At 39.0% G+C, this 26,882-nt stretch overlaps 1 protein-coding gene across 1 annotated transcript; it reads right to left on the minus strand.

Moving 5' to 3' along the window:
* Positions 1-10,898: 10,898 nt before the first annotated feature.
* On the minus strand, positions 10,899-26,531 carry LOC134812226 (solute carrier family 35 member F6-like). Its single transcript, XM_063819492.1, has 8 exons — positions 26,213-26,531; positions 25,886-26,030; positions 25,546-25,675; positions 25,293-25,402; positions 23,976-24,101; positions 23,728-23,817; positions 23,423-23,541; positions 10,899-11,764 (listed from the first exon to the last, which is right to left on the minus strand). Exons 1-8 carry the CDS (start codon positions 26,503-26,505, stop codon positions 11,590-11,592), a joined length of 1,188 nt encoding a protein of 395 aa, XP_063675562.1. The 5' UTR covers positions 26,506-26,531; the 3' UTR covers positions 10,899-11,589.
* Positions 26,532-26,882: the final 351 nt, after the last annotated feature.

The raw sequence follows: 26,882 nt of genomic DNA on the forward strand, positions 1-26,882 counted from the left end.
TGTCACTAACGATGTTATAACTAAATGGTTAATTCTTCCAGTCATAACGTTCCTTTTAACTTTTTAAGTGCAATGAAATTCTTTTTCTCCTCCGCCTCTAAGAGAGTAACCAAAGGTATGAAAATCTACATTCAAGGCACACAGATAAATAACAGGAACAGTGTACGGGTAGTACCAATTGAACATCTGCCCCCCCCCCCTCCCTCCCCCGCCCCCTCCCTCCCCCCCGCCCCCTCCCGCCCCCTCGCCTCACCTGCAGTGTGACATAATCATGATTGAGTCGATCCAACGGTCATTAACTACAAAAATAGCAGGATACAAGCATCTTAGCTACTGGGAGCGCCTGAAGCAGCTTGATCTCTACTCCCTACAGCGCCGCCGCGAGAGGTACATGATCATCCTTGTCTGGAAAATTTACTACGGTGAGATTCCCAACAGTGTAAACATTACTTTCCAACACTCTCAAAGAAGAGGAGTTACATGTCTTCGTCCTCTTGGTGGATCAAAATACAAAAGCACCAACACCATGAGGTTTCATTCTTTCCCTTCAGTGGCCTCTGCTTTGTATAACGCTGTGCCTCACGACATCAAGTCTATCCCAACCTTCCCAAAATTCAAGGCAGCACTTGATCGCTTTCTTCATACCGTCCCCGACACCCTTCCTACCCCTGGATATACAGGGGCTAATGGCAATTCAATCTTGGAATGCAAATGGGCTGTGAGCAAGACCTGATAACGGAGACACCGGTGGTGGAGACGCAAGATGTCTTGGCATGGGCGTGCCAGCCCGAAACGAACCCAAAGTACCCAAGGTAAGTATCCCTCCCCCTCCCTACCCCTCCCTCCCCCGCCATCCTCCATCCCCCACCCCTCCCCCCCCCCCCGCCCCTGCCCCCCTCCCCTCCCTCCCGCCTTCTTCCCCTGCCCCTCTCCCTCCCCCGATTTATGCAATTAAAATCACTATACACCCATGATCATATGATCAAAACACAAAGCTTTGAAATATACTTTTTTCTGTTTGAGATTTGAATAACCTAATAACGTTACGGTACTGTAATGTTCCAAATTATATTTTAAATGATCAAATGTTCACAAGCACACTAATACTATGAGATTAATAGCATCAGTTTTAGATGCACGCTTTATTGGTGCTAGCAAAGAATATTTCTTGTGAGCTTCTCTATTCTCTCGATCCAACCCCAATAAGTTGTTGGGGTAAGGAACATCATTTATATTCACTAGCAGGAACCCGTCTAACCCTAAAATGGTGTCAAGACTCAAGAGACTAAAACAATTATTACCTATCTAATTCGCGTTTTTGACACCACTTGGGGTACCAAATTTTGGGCTCTAAAACTCCTATTTCTTGGCCAATTTTTTATTTTTTCATGCTGATTTGGAGGCCATTAAAGCATTTGACCCAGTCAAAAAAGTTTCAGTTGTATATCTTTTACGGTTTTTGCAGAAATTCGCGTTAAAGTTGATGCCGTGGTGTCAGTAAAATGGCAAGGATAAATGTATATATATATATATTATATCGTCTCGCTTTATATAGTAAGATATTATATATATGAATCCGTGCCATTTTACTGAGAATACGGGTTCCTGCTAGTATATAGAATTTACCGTCTTCGCAAAAACCATATTCTGTGAATCTGTGTAAAACATCTCAGTTCATTATTTCCTAACAGTACTTTACCTGGGGCTATTACCCCAGGCTATTATGTTAAAATAGAGATTCTGAACGCCGCACAGTAAAACAGCACTGTGTGTCCCTTTGCTTTGTCCAGGCGGGCCTAATCGGTCTTCATTACTGCACTCGGCAAATGTCAGCCTCTTCCACCAGAAATCGTAATAGCTCGTGGGGTATAGGAGGGACGAATGGAGGATTTCTGGAAGAGGCGATAAAGATTCTCGACAGCTCAGTCCTAATCACACAATGGGCTGAATTTAGTGAATAGAATGGCGCAGTTATATAGGAAACGATTAAAACTCACATAGAATCTCTTGTGCACTCCTTTAGCTTTACTTGCTCTATTTCCTAACAGTGCACTGACTATTTGTCAGACTCATCATCTTTTCGTTGACGAGACAGTGAAGGTACAGCATTCACGATCCCTCACCTTTATTCTTTTATTGCATGGCTTTTGCAATGTACTGTAAAGCTCTACGGCCTGGTTTTCTGGAAACAATTAATATTCATATAATCAAATCTGCTATACTATTAAAAGGAGATGAGACCTGATTCTCTCACAAACCAATGGGCTGCCCCAACTCATGAGCTTAATCGTGTATTACTACTAGCTTATCTTTAAAAACCTCGCAAAAAGCAATAAGCATCGGGTGGGTGCAAGGCGATGGGTGCACGTGACACAAAAATATCACCTCGGTCCTTTTTTCGTAGATCAGTACACTATTAGTATTTAAGGGTTAGAGTCATCAAACTGATACTATTTGTAAATCTACGCTCAGGATCCACACCACCTGACTAATGTACTTGTGAACGTTGTACATCAAATACTAAAGCTATAATGTTGCAGGATGAATCGTTCAATCAAACTGTTTATTGTGCAATGGTTACTCGGTTTTCTTGTAGTCACTCAATCACAGCTTACAGGTGAGCTAATCGTATTATTAGTGGTCGATGCGTTATTTTTTTTAATGCGATATTTTGTTTATTGATGTCATAAATGAATAGAAACTTAAATTATAGGATTCATCATTTAAACAGCAAATTGGGAGAAGAATGTATCTATCTGATATCGGGTCTAATATTTATATAATATCGTTGTAGAGCCAAGGTCAGAGGAAGCAGAAATAACTCCGACAGAAGTTACAAACGGAAAAACGCACAATAACAATGAGGAACGTTATGCAGCAGCACATGCAGTTGATAAAGACCTCTCAACTGTAGCAGCCACTGAAACTGATAACGGAGCAGTCTGGCTAAAGTTAGACTTTGATAAAACCTACTTTATCCACAAGGTCCTTATCTACCACCGGTTCTACACCAACTGGTACGACCCTGATAATTGGTGTGTACAAAGTGAAGCTAACTTTAGGGCCTGTGTGGATGATAGTAACAACGTAGATCTGTCAGTGTACCAGGGAGTGGTAAAACAGGGGTCTTGTGGAACACTCCAACCAACATACGGACTAGAGCAGGCAGACCAGATCTACACACTGATCTGTAACACTGAAGGAGATACTGTAAAACTCAGTAAGAGTACTGGAAACATAGCGGTCTATGAAGTTGTTGTGACCGGAACAGGTACTTCAATAAACATTTTGAAAATAGTTTGTAACTTAATTCTAGGAACTCTACTTAAATCATTGAACATATTTTTTTAATCATTCTGACACATACGTAAAATTAATAAATTTACAGTAATTAACATTCAAGTATAAAGAAGCAATCAAGCTAGCATTTACTAAATAGTACTTCGTATTTCAGTTCGGAGACGAGAAATATTCGAGATAACTCCAACAGGAGTTACACACGGAAAAACGTTCAATAACGAAGAGGAATTTTTTTGCAGCAGCACATGCAGTTGATAAAGACCTCTCAACGTCGACAGTCACTGCCACTGATAACGGAGCAGGCTGGTTAAAACTAGAGTTTGATAAAATTCATTTCATCCACAAGGTTCAAATCTACTGGGGGTTCTACACTAACTGGTACCGCCATGGTTATTGGTGTGCACTCAGTGAAGCTAACTTAAGGGGATGTGTAGACAGTGATAACAACGTAGATGTGTCAGTATACCAGGGAGTGGTAAAACAGGGGTCTTGTGGAATACTCCAACTAACATACGGACTAGAGCAGGCAGACCAGATCTACACACTGATCTGTAACACTGAAGGAGATTCTGTAAAACTCAGCAAGAGTACTGGAAACATAGTGGTCTTTGAAATTGCAGTGTTCACAGGTAAATGGTCTCTTTCGTGGATCGCGCATTTGAGCAAGCTAGCGTGGCTAAATTTTATAAAATAGTGAGCGATGTTTTCATCGCGTAAATTTCGTTCGGATCTTAATGTCTTTCTTAAGACATACTAACACGTCACAGAGCATGGGTGACAGGCGACTTGGTTATTTTCCATGCAATCCTCTACTACGCGACTTATTATGATGCAGCGAACAAAATTCACAAACTTCATCAACCATTAACTCAGATATCAAATTTATAAAATATCTTGCCCATGGAGCGGAAAAAAAACGCTCAGTCGAATAAAATAAATGACAAAACAACGTATTGATCATCTCTTTTGGTTGAAAATAGTCTCTTAATCACTGACCAAATAAAAAAATTCAATTCAATTATTTAAAGACCATCCTAGTGTTATGTCACTAACGATGCTATATAAATAAATGGTTAATTCTTCCAGTCATAACGTTCCTTTTAAGTGCAATGAAATTATTTTTCTCCTCCGCCTCTAAGAGAGCAACCGAAGGTATGAAAATCTACATCCAAGGCACGCAGATAAATAACAGGAACAGTGTACGGGAAGTACCAACTGGACATCTGCTCCCCCTCCCTCCCCCGCCCTCCCCAACCCTCCCGCTGCCGCCCCTCCCTTAGTATATTGTTGATATATTGATTGTACCCCGTCAAACAGCCTCAAGTCATAATAAGCTGGGAAATCTGTCTGGAAACAAGTTCAGCGGAGGAAACCCTCGTAAAGTGAGTCACTGGTTTTCCGGAGGGATCTAACAAGTAATAACAGGTATCTGAGTGCTGCTCCGCATGCAATTCACTGGGCTGCTCCGCATGCAATTCACTGGGCTGCTCCGCATGCAATTCACTGTGCTGCTCCGCATGCAATTCACTGGGCTGCTCCGCATGCAATTCACAACAACGAATGAATAAACTCTGTAACCAGTCACCACTGCCTTGCAGCACAACTACATTTGATAATTGTCTATTCGCAGTGTTATCCAGAGCCATGTCTTGAGTGTCTGTTAAAACTGCTGACTGAAACTGAAATTTCTCCAGAGAATCCACTTTTGGTACGACCATCATCCTCCCATCACACTCAATTAATTCTGCATCTGAACATGATTCCAAAGAAAGTATAGCGGTAATTTCTGTCAATAACTCGAGATCAAGTTTACTTACTCGAGTAATAGATTGATGATCGAAACAAACTAAAAACCACTTTTCAAGGAAATCTCCGCCGACCTGTTCAGTTTGTCCATCATCTCCAACCAACATGAAACCCTCCAATGGATGAAGATCAGAGTTTACAACATTTCTTTTGAAGATTGATCTGACCTCAAATATGTAGTTTAATAACGAGAGAAGGAGAACAGTACTGCTACAAACTATAAACGTTGCTTTGTAGAAATAGTTTCCTCTTTTTTCTTCTCTGTGGTTGAAAGTTGAAGTTATAGTTCGAATTGAGGTTACTGCTGCAGGATTGAAGGATATAATATGATGGTATGCTAACTTTCTGTTGCAGATACAGGCTCTATGATGATGAGATCTGATTAGTGTTATCTGAAGTGATGATGCCAGGATTCTCCCGATGAGATTACTGATTGGGTGACGAAATTACTGATTAAGTGCCGAGATCACGTATCTGCAATATCTTAAAAGGGTCATAACTAAGTAAAATTGTGAACAACCAACTTGAAATTTTGGGAAAGCACTTCAATTATCAAACCAAATGTGTCTAGAAACTTTGAAGTTCCTAGCTGAAAGTTTTCTCTTTTTATGGTGACAATAGCGAAAAAGAGGGAGTGGCGTGCCACACCCACTGTAATTAATTAAATTTGACGAAACTTTCAGGAAATCTAAGTTTGACCCATATCTATAATCTCTGAAATTTCTGTGCAATTCTAAGAAGAATTATGTGAGTTATTAAAGGGGTTGCGTGTGGGCAGTTTCTTTTGGGCCACCCTGTGTATAAAAACATACATCTTACTGAGTTATGAGCCTTGTGCTCCGTTCTCCGTTACTAAGGACAAGCTGACTAACTTTTCTCGGGAGAAACTTCTCCTTTAACCATTACCTTGCTATGGTGGACCTTATGAAGGGGGCTGAGGCGTCGTGGTTTATCGCCACCTATCAGGAGACAGGAACCAAGCCTCACCCGCAAAACATCAAAGTCTAGTCATCCTCCTGAGTATGGTATTGTGCTTTATGAATGAAGCTTTTGACATGTTGACATTTCAAAAAGTAGCATCATCAATACCATTAGCAGATTAATGATCTAGACCCCCATTCCTTGAGCCATCGGCTCCAAACCATCTCATAGTGTTAGAAAGTAGCATTATCAATACCATTAGCAGATTAATGATCTAGACCTCCATTCGTTGAGCCATCGGCTCCAAACCATCTCATAGTCTTAAAAAGTAGCATCATCAATACCATTAGCAGATTAATGATCTAGACCCCCATTCCTTGAGCCATCGGCTGCAAACCATCTCATAGTGTTAGAAAGTAGCATCATCAATACCATTAGCAGATTAATGATCTAGACCTCCATTCGTTGAGCCATCGGCTCCAAACCATCTCATAGTCTTAAAAAGTAGCATCATCAATACCATTAGCAGATTAATGATGTAGACCTCCATTCGTTGAGCCATCGGCTGCAAACCACTTCATAAATTCTCTTCTACCGTGCCATTTTGTTAAGAAAAGCTGGACCCAGTTAACAAATGCTGACAATTTTAAATTTCCCTGACTTTCTATCACAGTGAAAACAGGTACATTATTGTCAGGTATTTTCAGTTTAAAGGTCTTATTCGGAATTCTGCTTCGAATTTTATAGCGATCCCATTAAAGCTCTAGGAAAAGTAGATGATACTAACCGTGCGTCCCTCACAAAGTACTTTGATGAGGTTTAGCAAGCAGTTAGACCTAAGTCCTAACGCAGAGTTAGGCCTAACTTTGGCTCCCCTTGTCCCGATAATATTGTAGTAAAATCGGGAATCTGTATCAGCATCTTCATTCTTCCACAACACCTGACTTATGTAATTGTCAACGTTGTATTGATGCTTTTCATACAAAGTTTAAAAAAATTCTTCATGTCGTGCATTCTGGGTTTGGACAGGATATGCCCGCTTAAAATATTTCCATCACGTTACATTACATAATTCTCAATAAATGTAATAGATTAGTAGTGTTGTAATTAGTATATTAAAAACTAAAGCTATAATGTTGCAGGATGAATCGTTCAATCAAACTGTTTATTGTGCAATGGTTACTCGGTTTTCTTGTAGTCACTCAATCACAGTTTACAGGTGAGCTAATCGTATTATTAATGGTCGATGCGATATTTTATTTATTGATGTCATAAATGAATAGAAACTTAGATTAGAGGATTTATCATTTAAGCAGCAAATTGGGAGTAGAATGTATCTATCTGATATCGGGTCTAATATAATATCGTTGTAGAGCCAAGGTCAGAGGAAGCAGAAATAACTCCAACAGAAGTTACACACGGAAAAACGTACAATAACGAAGAGGAACGTTATGCAGCAGCACATGCAGTTGATAAAGACCTCTCAACAGTAGCAGTCACTGAAACTGATAACGGAGCAGTCTGGTTAAAACTAGAGTTTGATAGAATCCATTTTATCCACAAGGTTCAAATATACTGGGTGTTCTTCACTAACTGGTACCTGCCAAGTGATTTATGTGCAAGAAGTGAAGCTTACTTTAGGTTCTGTGTGGATAAAAGTAACAACGTAGATGTGTCAGTGTACCAGGGAGAGGTAAAACAGGGGTCTTGTGGAACACTCCAACTAACATACGGACTAGAGCAGGCAGACCAGATCTACACACTGATATGTAACACTGAAGGAGATTCTGTAAAACTCAGTAAGACAACAGAACTTTTCATGCTGGTATCCGAAGTTGTTGTGACCGGAACAGGTACTTCAATAAATACTTTGAAAATAGTTTGTAACTTAATTCTAGGAACTCTACTTAAATCATTGAACAAATTTTGCAATCATTCTGACACGTACGTAAAATTAATAAATTTACAGTAACATTCAAGTATAAAGAAGCAATCAAGCTAGCATTTAGTAAATAGTACTTCGTATTTCAGTTCGGAGACGAGAAATATTCGAGATAACTCCAACAGGAGTTACACAAGGAAAAACGCTCCAAAACAACGAGGATCTTTTTGCAGTAGCACATGCAGTTGATAAAGACCTCTCAACGTCGGCAGCCACTGAAACTGATAACGGAGCAGGCTGGTTAAAACTAGAGTTTGATAGAACCCATTTTATCCACAAGGTCCTTATCTACTACCGGTTCTACACCAACTGGTACGACCCTGATAATTGGTGTGTACAAAGTGAAGCTAACTTTAGGAACTGTGTGGATAATAGTAACAACGTATATGTGTCAGTGTATCAGGGAGACGTAAAACAGGGGTCTTGTGGAACACTCCAACTATCATACGGACTAGAGCAGGCAGACCAGATCTACACACTGATCTGTAACACTGAAGGAGATACTGTAAAACTCAGTAAGAGTACTGGAAACATACTTGTCAATGAAATTGCAGTGTTCACAGGTAATTGGTCTCTTTCGTGGATCGCGCATTTGAGCAAGCTAGCGTGGCTAAATTTTATAAAATAGTGAGCGATGTTCTCTTCAAGTAAATTTTGTTTGGATGTTGATGTCTTTTTTAAGACATACTAACACGTCACAGAGCATGGGTGACAGGCGACTTGGTTATTTTCCATGTAATCCTCTACTACGCGACTGATTATGATGCAGCGAACAAAATTCACAAACTTCATCAACCATTAACTCAGATATCAAATTAATAAAATGCCCATACGGAGCGGAAAAACGCTCAGTCGAATAAAACAAATGACAAAACAACGTATTGATCATCTCTTTTGATTGGAAATAGTCTCTTAATCACTGACCAAATAAACAAATTCAATAATTCAATTATCTAAAGACCAATGACCATCCTAGTGTTATGTCACTAACGATGCTATATAAATCAATGGTTAATTCTTCCAGTCATACACATAACGTTTCTTTTAAGGGGGCCGGGGGGGGGGGGGGGGGGGGGGGGGGGTCTTCATCAAAATTCTCTCGAAATTGACTTTATAGTTGTTTCTGGTAGAGGGGAGTGATATCTACCAGCTGCTTTTGGTCCCATCGAAAAATATTGTTCCTAGCCGAAATTATCGCCGGTCTAAGGTCAGCGCTTATGTGTAAATTGTATTAAAAATCTATCTCCTCCTACATTTTTTGAGCAATCACCCTGAAACTTTCAGGATATGTTCTAGGGACCATTTAGAAGATTTGATCGAGCCAAAATTTTGAGATAGGCCTTTAAAAATTTTTTGTTCAATTTTGAAAATCTTGGACCTCGTTTTTTTACGATTTTTTCAGGTCCAAGATTTTCAAAATTGAATATATGTATATCATTCCCTTCTACCAGAAACAACTATAAAGTCAATTTCGAGAGAATTTTGATGAAGACCCCCCCCCCTGGCCCCCTTAAGTGCAATGAAATTCTTTTTCTCCTCCGCCTCTAAGAGAGCAACCGAAGGTATGAAAATCTACATCCAAGGCACGCAGATAAATAACAGGAACAGTGTACGGGAAGTACCAACTGGACATCTGCCTCCCCCGCCCTCCCCCGCCCTCCCCAACCCTCCCGCTGCCGCCCCTCCCTTAGTATATTGTTGATATATTGATTGTACCCCGTCAAACAGCCTCAAGTCATAATAAGCTGGGAAATCTGTCTGGAAACAAGTTCAGCGGAGGAAACCCTCGTAAAGTGAGTCACTGGTTTTCCGGAGGGATCTAACAAGTAATAACAGGTATCTGAGTGCTGATCCGCATGCAATTCACTGGGCTGCTCCGCATGCAATTCACTGGGCTGCTCCGCATGCATTTCACTGGGCTGCTCCGCATGCAATTCACAACAACGAATGAATAAACTCTGTAACCGGTCACCACTGCCTTGCAGCACAACTACATTTGATAATTGTCTATTCGCAGTGTTATCCAGAGCCATGTCTTGAGTGTCTGTTAAAACTGCTGACTGAAACTGAAATTTCTCCAGAGAATCCACTTTGGGTACGACCATCATCCTCCCGTCACACTCAATTAATTCTGTATCTGAACATGATTCTAAGGACAATATAGCGGCAATTTCTGTCAATAACTCGAGATCAATTTTAGTAACTCGAGTAATAGATTGATGATCGAAACAAACTAAAAACCACTTTTCAAGGAAATCTCCGCCAACCTGGTCTGTCTGTCCATCATCTCCAACCAACATGAAACCCTCCAATGGATGAAGATCAGAGTTTACAAAATTTCTTTTGAAGATTGATCTGACCTCAAATATGTAGTCTAATAACGAGATAAGGAGAACAGTGCTACAAACTGTAAACGTAGCTCTGTAGAAATAGTTTCCTCTTTTTTCTTCTCTGTGGTTGAAAGTTGAAGTTTTAGTTCGAATTGAGGTTACTGCTGCAGGATTGAAGGATATAATATGATGGCATGCTAACTTTCTGTTGCAGATACAGGCTCTTGGATGATGAGATCTGATTAGTGTTATCTAAGGTGAGGATGTCAGGATTCTTTTATAGTGACCACTTAGTAACATGACCTGAGTACATTGGTGGTTTAAAACCTATTGTAAGTGGTAAGTTAGTCTGGTCATTTTTAAGTAGTCACTCGTTGTGTTCAATGTCTCGACTTTTGAATATCACGATATTTCTTTTGAAATATTTAGTATTTATTTGATTGCCACAAATTACTTGATTGTAGGTGAGCGTTCTTGTTGAGAGTTCGTAAAGTTAGATTGTGGATGAAAATAATATCAAAAAGTTTATTATGTGAAAGGTTCGTCCGTTTTCTTTCAAAATTAACATTTACATGATTGAAGACATTCAAACAAATTGATGAAGTTTACCAAATTCGAAATATACAAAAAAAGATGACAAAAAATCAAAAATAACACATTTCATAACACTACATCTGGTTTTTTATCATAAAAATCGCACAAATATCATACAATATAACATATTCAACAGTGATGAACAAATCCATGAATTGATGCAAGAATTTAAAAATATAGTTCACCTCGCAACCACAAGTCAACAAGTCAATAGCCTAATTTCTTAATACATACCTTAATTTGAAATGTTTAGTGTTTAGTTTTAGTTTTAGTTCACATTCCACGGCTTATCTGAAAAGTGTACTTATTCATGTTCTCAGTCCAGGACGACATTTCTTTTTTAAGTTAATCTTTTTAATTATTGTATCACTGATAAAGAGTGTTTGTAGGTACAGACAATACGCAACATCCATTTTACTCGGCAGATAAGAGAATTATGGGAGTTTTTAAGATATATAAAATGCTGGTTTGAATCGCTGGTTTGAATGTTCCTTACATTCTAGGGTCGAATTTCCTAACTTTCAGTCTTCAAATTACAAGCAACATGTTTCCAACCAAAAAGTCAAGAAACTTTCATATATATTTTCTGATTTCAACAAATCTCAGCTCATAATCCACGTCTACGTGGTTTTACTCGTGGAATCAGCACCAATTATCTAATTAGCAGCACATTATCTGCAAGAACTCTAAATCCCTCTAATTAGCTCTGAGACTGCCATCAAGTAGAGGTTGTGATCCCTCGAAATCAGCTGATATCTCAGCAAACCCAGTTGTGCGAGGGGAGGCGATGCACTTGATGTAGATAATCTCGTTGTAGAGCAGGGTTCCTAACATGAGCAGAGCAAACCCGCCAATCTGTACAAACCCGTACCTGAAATAATAGAGATTAGAGCAAACCTACCGATCTGTACAAACCCGTACCTGAAATAATAGAGATTAGAGCAAACCTGCCGATCTGTACAAACCCGTACCTGAAATAATAGAGATTAGAGCAAACCTGCCGATCTGTACAAACCCGTACCTGAAATAATAGAGATTAGAGCAAACCTGCCGATCTGTACAAACCCGTACCTGAAATAATAGAGATTAGACGCAATACTTATCTCAATACAATTGCTATGTACGTTCTTTCTACCAACTGATAAAGTCCTAAGACTTAACCCATTAGGGACGATAGGGTCGTTTACGACCCACCTTTTCTAGAGGCTATAGAGGACAAACCAAAATACCAAACGCCACGAATCTTTCGCACATATGCTCAAAATTTATTGGGCTACATTATTGACTTTCCAGTCGAGACCCAATTAATCACAAACAATTAAATAATTAGACTAATTAGTCGTCATAATTGGAAAATATTTCACTTTACTTCTTGCCTTGATTGGGACATAAAAACTTTATGTAGGCTTATTTTTTTGAGAACAAAATAGTTGCGGGCAACGATTTTCTTTAGACAAATGAAAAGCTCGTGATAATCAAATGTTCACAAACAGAGCTAGACACTGTTTACTGACTGCGGTCGCATACGACCCTCTCGTCCGGGTCGCAAACGACCCATCACAGTTTTTCGGCTTTAACTTCTGAAACAAAGACGTTAGGATAAAATAAAAACTGTAGCATAAGTTAAAAACATATGATCAATACTGTGTGACTCTAATTTTTTAGAAATAAAGAATTTGGGTCATTAACGACCCACTCGGCTCACTTGCTTATTACTACATATGTCCATGTAACTTCTTGAATTCAGCCTAAAACATGACATCATAAGTGCAAACTCGCCTCTCAGCAAGTTATTTTCATCATAAACTGCGAAAAATCGGTTAAATGGGTCATTAGCGACCCACTAGGACCACAAAATTGATTAATTAAATACAATGTTGTCAAACTTTTACAAATATTAATATAAAAACATATTATCTCTTGGTCATTACTCCTGTACGTTGATTTAACTTTTAAAATCGATCAACTGGGTCAATAACGACACACTCGGGAGTTGAACCACGTCATTAATTATCATGCTGTTCCACCATCAAGAAATCTCATTAAACTATTATATATATATAAAAAATAAGTATAAAGAATAAGGAAAAGGAACGGGAATGAAGCCAATACCAGAAGTGAAACCCCACCAAAGAATAATTGATCCTTAGGTAGACCTGGTGAAATAAAGTAACTGAACTGTAAGTATAAGAAAAGACGGAGGAATAAAGGAGAGAGGAAATAATATTATGTGAACATCATCAGCAGATGACTTGGCACACCGGTTTCGGGGGTTTAACACCTGTTTAATGTGCCAAGACCCCCTAGCAATCACTCGTCAGTGATCACCTGTCCACGTTAAATGTGATGTCAAGGATGTCGCTGACATCAAGTATACTGTATTTGTACAGAATACTAGGATACACTCGTAGGTCTTAATTCCACACAAACCACATTGGCTGACAACTAGCCCTTCTGAGATCCAGGGCCAACTGAAGGGCAGTCATCACTCATCAAAGAACTGCGAGAATAATACGACTGCATATACCTGGAGTTGCGTCCTGACTATGGTGCGTTGAAATCTGTACCGAAAGGACCGTGGCCGTGTCGCAAAAGAAAAGAAGATCGGCCCTCGTTCCTAACTTGCTAGGTAATAGCCATACTGTTGTTGTTGCTTATTAGATTCCGTTACCTTTTTCGTCAATTTCGAATCTTGGTAAACGACCTGCTACAACCCACCGCTTGAGACCTAGGGTCCCAAGGTGATCAGATCATTTCACTCAAGAAAAATCCCCTGAACGAAGTATACGAGATATGCTGTAACCTCGGGTAAATACTGAAAGAAGAGCGGTCAAATTGCATATTCTAATCCAACATGCCAATCTAATCTGTTTGACATTCCTAGAAAGTACGAGAATAACTAAACAACTGCTGCATTTAGATGGCTACATCTACAGCTCTGTGAGGAAAGACAAGGAAAAAGCCCCCCCGGCCCCCCTGGCGGTGCTGCAACCTGTAATCTCTCAGACAACTACTTCGTTGTGGGTAACAACCCCGTAACAACGAGGCAGCATTCAAAACGAAACCAAGTATTACGTAATCGGCCGAGAGGGATGGGGGTTTCCAAATGATTTTGATTACGCTAGTGTAATTTTGACATAATAGCTATGTGGTGGGGTGAGGGGGGGGGGGGCGGGGTAAAAATTGTCCAATAAGTGATTACGTAATATGTGAACGGCCCCTAAGAAGCAAAGAAAGGAAGCTGCGAAATGAGTAGATGCAGCCATCTGAAATCTGAATCCAGCAGTTGTATAATTCTTCTTAGACTTTCTATGAATCGGGAAAAGATAGGCACGTTGTTTGTTGTCTCACGACATTACGGTTGTGTACTAACAGCTGATAAACTTACCTACTTATCAATCCAATTCTGCCCATTATTCGTCAGTGATTGGGTGACGTGATCTGCAGAGTGCAGATCACCTTGAGACTCCAGATCTCAGGAGGGCTAGTGGTCATCCACCCGTGGTTTGTGTGGAATTAAGACCTATGAGTGTCTTTCTTGATGTTGGAACAGCATGATACTGATAATTAATGACGTGGTTCAACTTCCGAGTGGGTCGTTATTGACCCAGTTGATCGATTTTAAAAGCTAAATCAACATGCAGGAGTAATGACCAAGATATAATATGTTTTTATACTAATATTTGCAAAAGTTTGACAACATTCTATTTAATTAATCAATTTTGTGGTCCTAGTGGGTCGCTTATGACCCATTTAACCGATTTTTCGCAGTTTATGATGATAATCACTTGCTAAGAGACGAGTTTGCACTTATGATGTCATGTTTTAAGCTGAATTCAAGAAGTTACATGGACAAATGTAGTAATAAGAAAGTGAGCCGAGTGGGTCGTTAATGACCCAAATTCTCTATTTTTAAAAAGTTAGAGTCACACAGTATCGACCATATGTTTTTAACTTATGCTACAGTTTTTATTTTATTCTAACGTCTTTGTTTCTGAAGTAATAACCGAAAAACCGTGATGGGTCGTTTGCGACCCGGACGAGTGGGTCGTATGCGACCATAGCTGTATCTTTTAAAGTAAACGAGATACAGATTAGCTTTTTTGGATATCTCATTTTTGCTGTAAAGTGACCTAGTGTGTTAAACGGCATCAAAATCGGCAAACTTTAAAACTCGTCGTCCCTAATGGGTTAATCTGTCGTATTCGAGATTTCCATTTAGAATTAAAACAAGTCCTTCGTATTGTGGAGCCAGAAATCTGATAATTTATATTACATATTCCGATATTACATGTCAGGATTCATCAGAAATTCAGGAACCTAGCGATTATAAAATTCAGATAACATTGCTGGTTACTCTTCTATGCCGTGTTCAGTATTTTCAACTTTTCAATACCAGAATTTTTCAATGAACCAGAAATCTGTTAATTTATATTGCATATTCTGATATTAAACGGGTAGCTGATTTTGATAAAACAACATCGTGATCCGGCATGATCAATTATTTTAATTAAAGTACAACGGATGCACCCCTGACTTTTTAACTTAATAAGAGACGTATATCTTAGGACATTTGTAATTTGATAAAATTTAAAGTTTTGGTGTGTGAATTAAAGGTCTTTAAAACAAAACATATTACATGTCAGGATTCATCAGAAGTTCAGAAGCCTAGCGATTATAAAATTCAGATAACAATTACTGATTAATCTTTTATGCCCTGGAAGTAAATTAGCAGGACACAGTGGCCCTCGGGTCTTTAAAACAAAACATATTACATGTCAGGATTCATCAGAAGTTCAGAAGCCTAGCGATTATAAAATTCAGATAACATTACTGATTACTCAAGTTTATGCCCTGGAAGTAAATTAGCAGGACAAAGTTTGCCCCTTGTAGTCCAAATTTACATTACCTCATTGCTAGAATTCATTCCTAGAATCCATTCCTTAATTTAACAAATTTTCCAAGAATTCTTCCAGTTTCTCCCTCCTTGCATGTTGTACCCTCTTTGAGAGTGAGACCTATTACTGTTAGCATATTTTTCAAAATTTGCAGGACTTTTCCTTTGACCCTTAATTAAATTGGCACAACAAAATCTTTCTGGATTTATCATTTCACATTGTTAGATTTCAATTCTGGAAGCAAATTTCCTGTAATTTGTTTCGAGAGAATGCAATATGCATCCCTTTTTCGAACTACACTTATTTCGCAAGAGCTGCTTGCAGGCCCTAATATGCATTTAAGATCGTATTATTTTAATCGTTCTTGAAACTGTGATTGAAAATGATCTCTATTGCCAAATTGTTCAGCTAGGCCTATTACACGTTTTGCTGTTTTTGAAATTCAGGCTGTGGCCATAGCGCGTGCTAAATTTGAAAAACTCTAAGATTTTGGCACCCTCATGAAGAAAATCATTCCTACACCCCTGATTCACACCGTGGTTTGGTGGACGACCTGCATCCGACCAAATCGGTCCCCACTGGTAAATTGGTAATCGAACCCCGGTCGTCTGCGTGGGAAGCAAATGTATTAACCGCTAGTACTACACCACCCGGCCGACGTGACAGCACTTGCAATTTTCACTATTTTGATACCAACTGTCATAGTTTGTTTAGAGGTCGAGCCTAAAGTCATGACAAATGGCACAGTGTGTTTAGAGGTCGTGCCTGTACTCGCGACAACAGTCATAGTATGGTCGGGCCCTAAAACATGTTTTCCAAACAAATTTTCCAGGTTCTAATTCTCTCTCCAAAACCCCTAAGTTGGCACAACAAAATCTGGATTTATCATTTACTACAAATACAACGTGCATTCCTTCTCCCGTTCCTTTTTACGAACACCACTTATTTCGCAAGAACTGCTGGCAAGTCCTGATATTCATACACCCCTGCTACTATCCACTTATTTCGCAAGAACTGCTGGCAAGTCCTGATATTCATACACCCCTGCTACTATCCACTTATTTCGCAAGAACTGCTGGCAAGTCCTGATATTCATACACCCCTGCTACTATCCACTTATTTCGCAAGAACTGCTGGCAAGTCCTGATATTCATACACCCCTGCTACTATCCACTTATTTCGCAAGAACTTCTGGCAAGTCCTGATATTCATACACCCTTGCCACTATCCACTTATTTCGCAAGAACTTCTGGCAAGTCCTGATATTCATACACCCCTGCCACTATCCACTTATTTCGCAAGAACTGCTGGCAAGTCCTGATATTCATACACCCCTGCTACTATCCACTTATTTCGCAAGAACTTCTGGCAAGTCCTTATATTCATACACCCCTGCTACTATCCACTTATTTCGCAAGAACTTCTGGCAAGTCCTGATATTCATACACCCCTGCTACTATCCACTTATTTCGCAAGAACTTCTGGCAAGTCCTGATATTCATACACCCCTGCCACTATCCACTTATTTCGCAAGAACTGCTGGCAAGTCCTGATATTCATACACCCCTGCTACTATCCACTTATTTCGCAAGAACTGCTGGCAAGTCCTGATATTCATACACCCCTGCTACTATCCACTTATTTCGCAAGAACTGCTGGCAAGTCCTGATATTCATACACCCCTGCTACTATCCACTTATTTCGCAAGAACTGTTGGCAAGTCCTGATATTCATACACCCCTGCTACTATCCACTTATTTCGCAAGAACTGCTGGCAAGTCCTAATATTCATACACCCCTGCTACTATCCAGTATCGGCAATTATTTCACCTAGTTACACTTACACCACTACTTGCTCGTGAAGGTAATTGATTTAAATTAGTTTACGATACTCACTATCGTAATCCATCATATTGATATATTTTACGATACTGCTCATCATGCGTTATTCGTCTTTGCTCCACAACGACTCTTGGCTGGCGACACTTTTTGTCGAGAGTCAATTTAATACATAGTATTTGATCGGTCGCTATACGGCTGGGTGAGTGTAGAGTGAGAACGTGCGAGTACTTGTGAGTAGGCACAGTTTACCACAGCCCCGTAAGACTAGTCTAGTTGAGCCTCTCTATTTTACACCAATTGTTTGATCTTTTATCTATCTTGGCAGGTATAGATAGTATCTCTCCTCCTCAATAATTAACTATTTTAATACTTTGTCAAAATATTTAAGGAATAATAAGGCGGAAGGAATAAGGCGATGACAATGAATACAAGAGTGTTGCAGATTGTTGGTCTGAGCTTGCTCCTCCTGACACCCTCCACGGGGAATGAGACGAAGATGATAAAAGATCACTACGGGAACACCCCTACCAACCCTCCACCATGTCTTCTCACCTGTGTAGGATCCACGGGACATGGTGCAACAACGTGGACTGGAATTCCAGGACGACTATCTACAACGGTTGATATCTCGGAATGCCAGTTCGTCAGTACACCTATCGTTACCACCTCTATGAATGGTGATATTGATTCATCGCACTACTACATGGTTGGGATGACCTCGCCTCAGGGTATGACAAAGGACAAGTTTGATATTGTAGTGATGGGATATGTTAAGACTGCTTATAATCCAGAGATTGGATATAAACCAACAACGAGTGATGCAAACTACCGGAATTGGAACATCAACTGGATAGCAGTGGGGTTCACATGTTAACGTGAGAGGAGGCATAATTTGGTGACGGTGATCAAGGAATCGAAACGTTTGCCGTATATCTCCCGCACTTAACTTGGCTGGTGGCATTTTGTTGTTGTATTTATAAACCGATTTCATTTCTTGAAATAATACGTCAGAAAAATAACAATTAAAATAATATTGTGTTTCATCTCAACTCTCAAGACAAAACTAAAAATCTTAGGTTAGAGAAACGTAGTGCCGATTAAACGAGACAAAGTAAACTTACAGAGGTCTCTAAAAATGAGGTTTAAAATTAAATCGTGCATGTTCATATTTTTACTTTCCCCTCAACATTTCTTTAGATTTTATCATAAAACTACCATTCTCTTGGGAATTGTGTCAGTCAATTGTGACTATTTTTACAACAGAATACCATATGTATTTTACAATGCATGCAATTTTAGAATGTAACGTTATATTTTTGCTAAATACTTTCCGAGGAATGAACAAAACAATTGTTTGAGTACGCTTTCGATCTGAGGCCTACTCTAAATTTTATGGATAGGAACCTTGGAGTAGTATAAACTAAGGGTTTGCAAATTAATGAATTGTGAAAAAATCATAGGGGGCATCCTATTATATTACATAATACTCAAATTATTTGTTACAAATATATTACATTATAGCTATAACAATAGTTGTAAATAATTTTATATTCCCTTTACCTAATACAGAATTCGGTTATCACAGCACAGTTCCATACAACACGTGACACTATTAACTATATACGACTGTTTGAGGTGCTGTATGTTGGAACACAGTACATGTTGCACTGGTTTATACTAAATTATACATGTGCGATTGTACAAGTAATCTAGTCGTCAGCACAATCCGGTCCCAGAAAAGTTGAGAACCTTGTTATATATATATATTATGTCGTTCATAAAAGCCTGGTTAACCACTCTCTTTACTTCGCCATAAAACAATTATTTCACCAGGTGTTTTAGCGAATCCTTCGAACGCGCTGATCTGATTTTATAATTAATTTATGTAAGTTCTTATGGCTGCCGTCATGTATTTGATTGTACCTCATTGCGCGATTCTAGTTTCAAAACAGTTTGAAATTTCCATATTTATCCGTTCAGGAGTTTATAATATATAATGTACAATTTACCGTGAATTGAATTTAATGGTAAAATTCCTTCTGTCAAGCCAGGAGGGTACTTACCACAATCAACGCGATAACCTAACTAAAGCTTTACTGCCCGGAGAGACCTACTATAGTTGTAGGCCGTTACACATCAGGTCATGTTATCCAGATCCAAGGGATCTGTTGATAATGATAGATGGGTCCTGGTGTGCCCAATAATATGGTACTAGTAATTGGTGTGCACCGGACTTGTATTTGGTACTCTTGAATACTTTGTTCTGATCCTTAATTGTTTTTACTGTATTTATTTTTCAGTCTTGGTGCTTGGCCGCTTGAAATTTTGTAAATACCAGGTTGTATACTACATGGCATAGTGTAGTAGTTTTGTTTGTGAGCACTGACTGACCTTTGGTATTTCGGAGGTCATGGTTCGTTTGTCAGGCTGTTTATTATGTCTTGTACAGGTATTGACATAATGAACGTGTGGATGACTTTGTGTGGGGGTTAGGGAACACCTGCCCTCCTCACGGCAGATGTTCAGGTTCCCCCCTCAAACTTCTCCTGTAACTTGGGCTGATAAGTTCTTCTTACCCTGTGTATGTTTTGTAGTACAAACACTATGGCTGTCTTCAAGAGACAGACCTGTCTGGCAAGGAAACAGGGAATCTCACCTTTCACAGAGTCTCTGAGAAGGGACACCTGTGAAACCCTACGATAATGCGACTGTGCTTGTTATTTACTGCTTATATTTACTGTGTAAGATAGATATAGATAATTGAATCCTCTTTTAGCCTACCTTACTCGGGAATATTATAGCGGGTTAATTTATGACTGGGAAAATTAATAACCGGGAAAAATATAGCGGACTTTCCCAAAACCCGCCAAATTATCCCGGTCATGTATTTACCGGTGGCCGACCTTTCAAGTTTTTTTTTCAGAGGTCAACAAATTTTCAACCGAAATTTCTGTTTTTGTTACTTGTTAAATAAAAGAAGTTATTTCAATTTACAGTAATTACTGATATTACTCATAAATAGAAAAAAAAAGACACGTCTAGTATTTAAAGGAAAATAAATCTATAGCAATAATAAGTCAAATCTTCATTAAAGCGTATTCTCATTCTCATTCTCATTATCGCTAATGTCCCCTCCATTATCATTATTGATATCCCCCTGCTGCTGACCGTCAAATTCGAAGTTGTATTGTTGTCTTAACAAGACTTTCATTTTGTCCGCTAATGGGGCTACTGCTCTGAAGGTCAGCCGGAGCTTAATTTCCTGCCCACCGCTTGGTATTGGGGAAAGTCTTGGCTTTGCATATTCAACTGCTCCAGTAATCAATCCACCGTGGACCATGAAATAGTGGCACAGTTTACTCACTTCATGGGCAAGAAAAGTGAGAATCACGGTCCACCCTGAAATCTGATTTCTATAACCAAATTGTGATTTTTATAACGAAATTATGGTAGCAACCGCCAATAAAGTTACAGCCCTCCATCCACTGCTTCAAAAGTCTTCTCTAGCACATATGAGACTTCAGGTAAAATATGATGATCACCACCCCCTTGGAACCCCATAATCTGAGTCGGCGGGTTTTTTATGACTGGTAAAATTGTTGACCGGGAAAAATATGGCGGAATCTTCCAAAACCCACCACTTTATCCCGGTTATAATAATCCCGAGTAAGGTAATCAATTATTTCGTACTGTTAACTGTTTTACTCTAGCAAGTTGTTTTATATATTTCTAACTGTTATTTTATGTCGAACTGATGCCCTGTTCGGTGTCTTACAGGCAGAGAATAACTAACAAGTAACTTTTTTCTTTTTTTAACTTTAACATAACGTTTTAAATAAATACAGGATTACAACATGGACATGACAACTCGCATTACTGTTACAAACTCCCTGAAACTGGATGCGAAAGAGCACTTTAACCAGACAGCAGATGTTATCTACGGCTCTATATGCTGTCTGTGTTTCCTTATTGGAACAACAGGAAACATCGTGAGCTTCCTCTACTTCAACTCAAAGAAAAGGGACATGTCCAGTGTTATCTACATGCAGATAACAGCTAACGATGTGCTGGTCAGCCTAACCGTGTTTCCTGTTGGGTTTGTGTTCCTGTCTGAAAGAAGTGCTGGTATCGTATTCAGTACGAGTGTAGGCTGCGAAACTTGGTCTTACCTATGGGAAACAGTAGTTGCTCAGAGCAACTTCCTGGTCACGTGTCTGTCTATAACAAGAACAGTTTCACTGCTCCGACCATTCACACAACAGAAACTGAGTCACGTGATAATAGCTCCAGTAATATTCCTCGTGCTAAGACTAGCTACTATAGTAGCAGTACACTTCATAGACCAGGGTATGGAGGCCCGGTTCTACCCTCGCTTTGCACGCTGTGACTTTTATCTTAACGAGACCCTAATTAACGAAGCTATACATCACAGCTTGCTAGTCAGCACTAACTTAGTCTACACTGCTCCCGCTTTTGTTGTGGGTATAAGTTGTGTTATATCTGCTGTGTTGCTCACCAGAACAAGTGAACATGTCCAACAAAGACAGCTGCAAAAGACCAGGAACAGAGCCACAGTGACTATTCTACTGTTCGCTCTACTGTACGTGGTCTGTAACGTTCCCTTGGTTGTTAACTACATCTTGCAGACGTACGCGGTGTACAGTGACAACAAACACTGGTACTTTACGTTGTACCAGTTTGATACCCACATGTACTTCAACAATGCTATGAGGACTCTACTTCTGGCTGCTAACTCTGCTGCTAACCCGTTACTCTACTGGTGGAGGATGCCTCCTTTGAGGGGGTATATTAGGAGGATATTGGAACTGCAGAGAGAGAGGAGGAGAGGATGCCTCCTTTGAGGGGGTATATTAGGAGGATATTGGAACTGCAGAGAGAGAGGAGCAGAGGATGCCTCCTTTGAGGAGGTATATTAGGAGGATATTGGAACTGCAGAGAGAGGAGGAGAGGATGCCTCCTTTGAGGGGGTATATTAGGAGGATATTGGAACTGCACAGAGAGAGAGAGGAGGAGAGGATGCCTCCTTTGAGGGGGTATATTAGGAGGATATTGGAACTGCAGAGAGAGAGGAGGAGAGGATGCATCCTTTGAGGGGGTATATTAGGAGGATATTGCACACAGAGAGGAGGAGAGGTCCAAACTATGTCCTAGAAGGACGATCTAATTGTAATGTTGTTCATAACAACAATGTTGAATCCACGTTTTAAGCTTGAATAATTAACTAATGACTAACCGGGTTTATAATTATATATATTTTAATTATACGCGCTAATGCAGCAATGCTTCAAAGCAAACTTTTCATCATAATTTATGTCAAAATATTGCTTGAATCGTTCTATAAATTGTCGCATTGAGGCTTGAAAAGAATGGTTTGAATATTTCATTATTATTGCCCCATTATTTTTAAGTCCAGACACACATCTGCAGAAGCAGTGCGGTATTATAAAAAGGAATATATCCATAGTACTAGCTACCTGGTCAAATGATTCAACATCTAGTTCACCAGGTGCCTTGACCCCGGTAATCACATATAATTAAAAATGCGTTTTTATCTTAAATAATTTATATAATGTCTGTTTTTTTATGGCTGGCTTCATGTCTTTGCTTCTTGAGAATTGCAATAGCGCAATTTTAAATGCTAAAAGCTTGAAACCTTCGAACTTTAGTTCTGGCTGACTGATTTGAGGAACTCTAATCGGTTAATGAAAAATGAAACGTCCAAATAATTTACAAACCAAGTGACAAATGTCCGGTTATTAGAAACTCACGTCATATCAAAAGCTTCCCCGTAGGAGCTGAGAATGCAGTAATGAATGATGAGGTCTATAACCCAGACTAGCATAGTCCTGCAGGCGTCTATTAGAGTCCTGTGTACTGCTGTCAGTGACTGAGAAAGGAGGGTTTTAGGGGATAAATACTGATATAAGAGGAATTCTAGTGGGTTAGGATAATATATTCAACTCTTTGCTTCAAGTTTATTTTGAGATCATAACGCTCCAATTTTACATTATAATACAATGATAATTCAAACAGTTGAGTAATAAGATAATTTAACATGAACAGAAAAACCAACCTTGGTAACTGAAAGTCCAAAGTAGTTGTAGAATGCTATGCTGAACAAATAAGCTAATCCGAACCCCAATATAGCCGGGTTGTTCCACATCTGAAACAATACCATAAAATATATTATAAACAACTGTTAAAAAAAAGAGTCATGAAAAACATGAATTTAACTGATTCTAATAAGTCTAGCTGTATAAATTTCTTTAATTTCACTTCAACATTTTAGTATAAAATAATAATCTAAGTTATGTATCTAACCTGAGAGATGGCATCTAAAGAATTCTCATAGCTGCCATGAGGGCCATTACCAGGAATGAAGTAACATACTGGTAATACTAACAGAGTCATGAACAACACACCAAAACATCCCTCCATTCCTACTACCTGGACACATTATACATTATACATTATACATTATACATTATACATTATACATTATAAATTATACATTATACATTATACATTATACATTATAGAGGTTGTTAATTGGGGATATATGATATCGTTATTGTGTTTTCTTTGTAGTGATAGTTAATTGTAACATCACAATTAATTACACATTATAGAGGTTGTTAAACAACTTGGCACTTTATTGTGTGTTCTTTGTATTAAATACAAGTTCTTAACAAGGGATAGTTAAAAGCAAACGCCCTTAAGCCTAATCTTTCTCTAAAACGAATAATTAAATGTCAAAACTTCACTTTACTCTTTGTAGTGAGGATTAATTGTTACATCAGCATTAATTATGCTACACAGTGAGAATGTTGCCACATGATCCGTACGGAGTTATGTACTACTAGTGTAACCCTACGGCCGGGATTTCACTGCCGCAGTTAAAAAGGGTAGGAGTAATTACCCGCTGAGTCAAAACCCGGATTAGGCGAGCAATTGTATTTGGAGTGCCCTCACGTATCCAATAGTATGCTTAAAAAATTGTAATTCTTAATCAATAATCAATAGAAATTAACCCTGCACCACACCAGCCTATCATATTTGTCAACATGCATTACATTGTCGTATGAAAGTATGAACTCTCTCTACAGTCCAAACAGACCGTTTGAGCACTCCCTCCCCTAATAAGTTTATAGTATCATATGACCATGTAATATATACGCCATGTATATATACGCTACATATGCAGAGAGAGAGAGAGAGCTAGCCCCGTAACTCTTGCCGTTCTTCTCAAGCCATTTTATGTAACATATTTTGTGGTACAAAACCATCAATTAAACCACTTACCATCGGCCGATTTAAAAAAAATTTGCTTATGGGCTTCATCAGAGTTTTGTCGGGACTATACCGAAAAAACCAGTCCCGTAACTATTACCTTTTTTTTTGTATAACCGTTCGGAAATTACACACAGACAGACAGACACACAGACAGACACACATTCTGGTGTTATTAAGTTGATAACTGCTAGTATAATTGTAGCTGCCAATAATTCACAACAACACAATATAATGTATATATGAAGTATGAACGTATGGTCAGATGTGTAGAGAATACATGCCATTCGATTAATAATGTACAATGTACAATGTACAATAAGGTACATTACTACGCTGTGTACTAACCTGTATTGGCTGAACATTGTGTTTCTTAATGAATATCTCCTCCACAATCATCTGAGATGCACTAACCAGCTGAGCAGATAATATCAGTACTATTCCCAATAACATCTCCCCTGAGGAGAACAGTGGAGGGTCAATCATTTGGAACTTAAAGCGGAATGTACTAAACATATCAAGATACAACTTTAGTTAAATGTATAGTCAGTAAATAGGGTATAAACAATGAACATCACGAAAATATCTACCATCTACGTACCATGAGATACTCCATCTGTGCTGGATCCTTGAGAGAGGACAGAAGAGAGCCCCACCGTAGCTAGACCTGCCATTACTACACCCATACCTATCCAGTTAGTTGCGTACATCTTACGCTTCAGAAATATTACCTGCGAGAAAACGTAGCTTACAGGAAGGGAAAGGTGAATTTAAACAATCAAAAAGAAAATAGTCGCCGAATAGGAAATCGTGTCGCTGCTCAGTGGTCCAAGCATTATCAACCAAATCAATAATTACTGTAAATTATTATAAACTTCATTTTGATAATCAGAGAAACAAAACAACATGCCCACATCAGAGAAACAAAACAACATGCCCACCGATAAGATTCCCGCGAAGATGATGATAGCCCCACGTAACATCTGCCACACAGACGCAGGGACGTAAAGGAGGCCTATACCAGATAGTGTGGTCCCTATCAGATCACATATTGTAGGTACTACGAATATACCCGTTAATACCCGTCTGAAAATAATAATCATGATACATAATATGTAGTTATCATGGTCAGGTCACTGTGTTGCTGTTCAAGGGTTATGGTTAAGGGATCTAGACTTCATTATATTTTGAAGCATTTCAAGACGGATAACAGCACACACCTAGAAGAAAAGCAAGTTAAGAATACAAGTTAATGAGATTAAACTAACTCTGGTTCAGATTGAGTAGGGTTATCCTCATTATCCTGAATCTGATTATCCAGCTCCTTCCTTGCCCTCCTCCTCTGCCACTCGTAAACAATCAGACATATCGCCTCCCCGTAAAACATTAACAGGGTCTGGAACCAGGGGTGGTTGAACTTGTGGTTCTCTCCGAAGATCCCACGTGCACTTGACTGGTTCTGGGCTTTCTTGGTGAGGGTGTTGAGGGAGCCGGTGATTAGCATGCCTGCTACCAGGATCGTGGTGTACATTCTAAAGTTAGCCATCCTTGTTCTGATCATATGATTGGTTAAAAACAGATTTGTACTAGTAATTGAAAATAAAATAACTGCATAATATTAGGAATGTTATTTTTAATGTTTTACTTCTTGCGACCTTGTTAAAGTTAGTTATAACTGTCCACAAAATCAATTTGAAGTTGCAATATCGGAAAGGGAAGACTTAGACAACAGACTATTCACATTATTCGAACTTAAGTTTGAATAAACTTTAAGACAATGAATCACAAAACAATCTGACTTACAATTACACAAACAAATCATAAAAACACAAAAATCATCATTAAAAAAACAAGACTGCAAACTTTTCCCGATAAAAGAGCACAAGTATGATCAATAACATACAGTCAAGAAGATATAACCCGGTAGTATAAATGATA

Source organism: Bolinopsis microptera, chromosome 3 (genome assembly GCF_026151205.1).
Source record: "Bolinopsis microptera isolate Bmic1 chromosome 3, MBARI_Bmic_1.0, whole genome shotgun sequence".
Lineage (NCBI taxonomy): Eukaryota > Metazoa > Ctenophora > Tentaculata > Lobata > Bolinopsidae > Bolinopsis > Bolinopsis microptera.

Bases quoted from the DNA above. Each gene is read 5' to 3' on its own strand.
- LOC134812226 (XM_063819492.1), bottom strand. From the start codon at position 26,505: ATGATCAGAACAAGGATGGCTAACTTTAGAATGTACACCACGATCCTG. The intron at 25,403-25,545 runs GTACGTAGATGG...TGTTCTCCTCAG, and splicing joins CACAGATGGAGTATCTCATG to GGGAGATGTTATTGGGAATA. The intron at 23,542-23,727 runs GTTGGTTTTTCT...CTCCTTTCTCAG, and splicing joins TTGGACTTTCAGTTACCAAG to TCACTGACAGCAGTACACAG.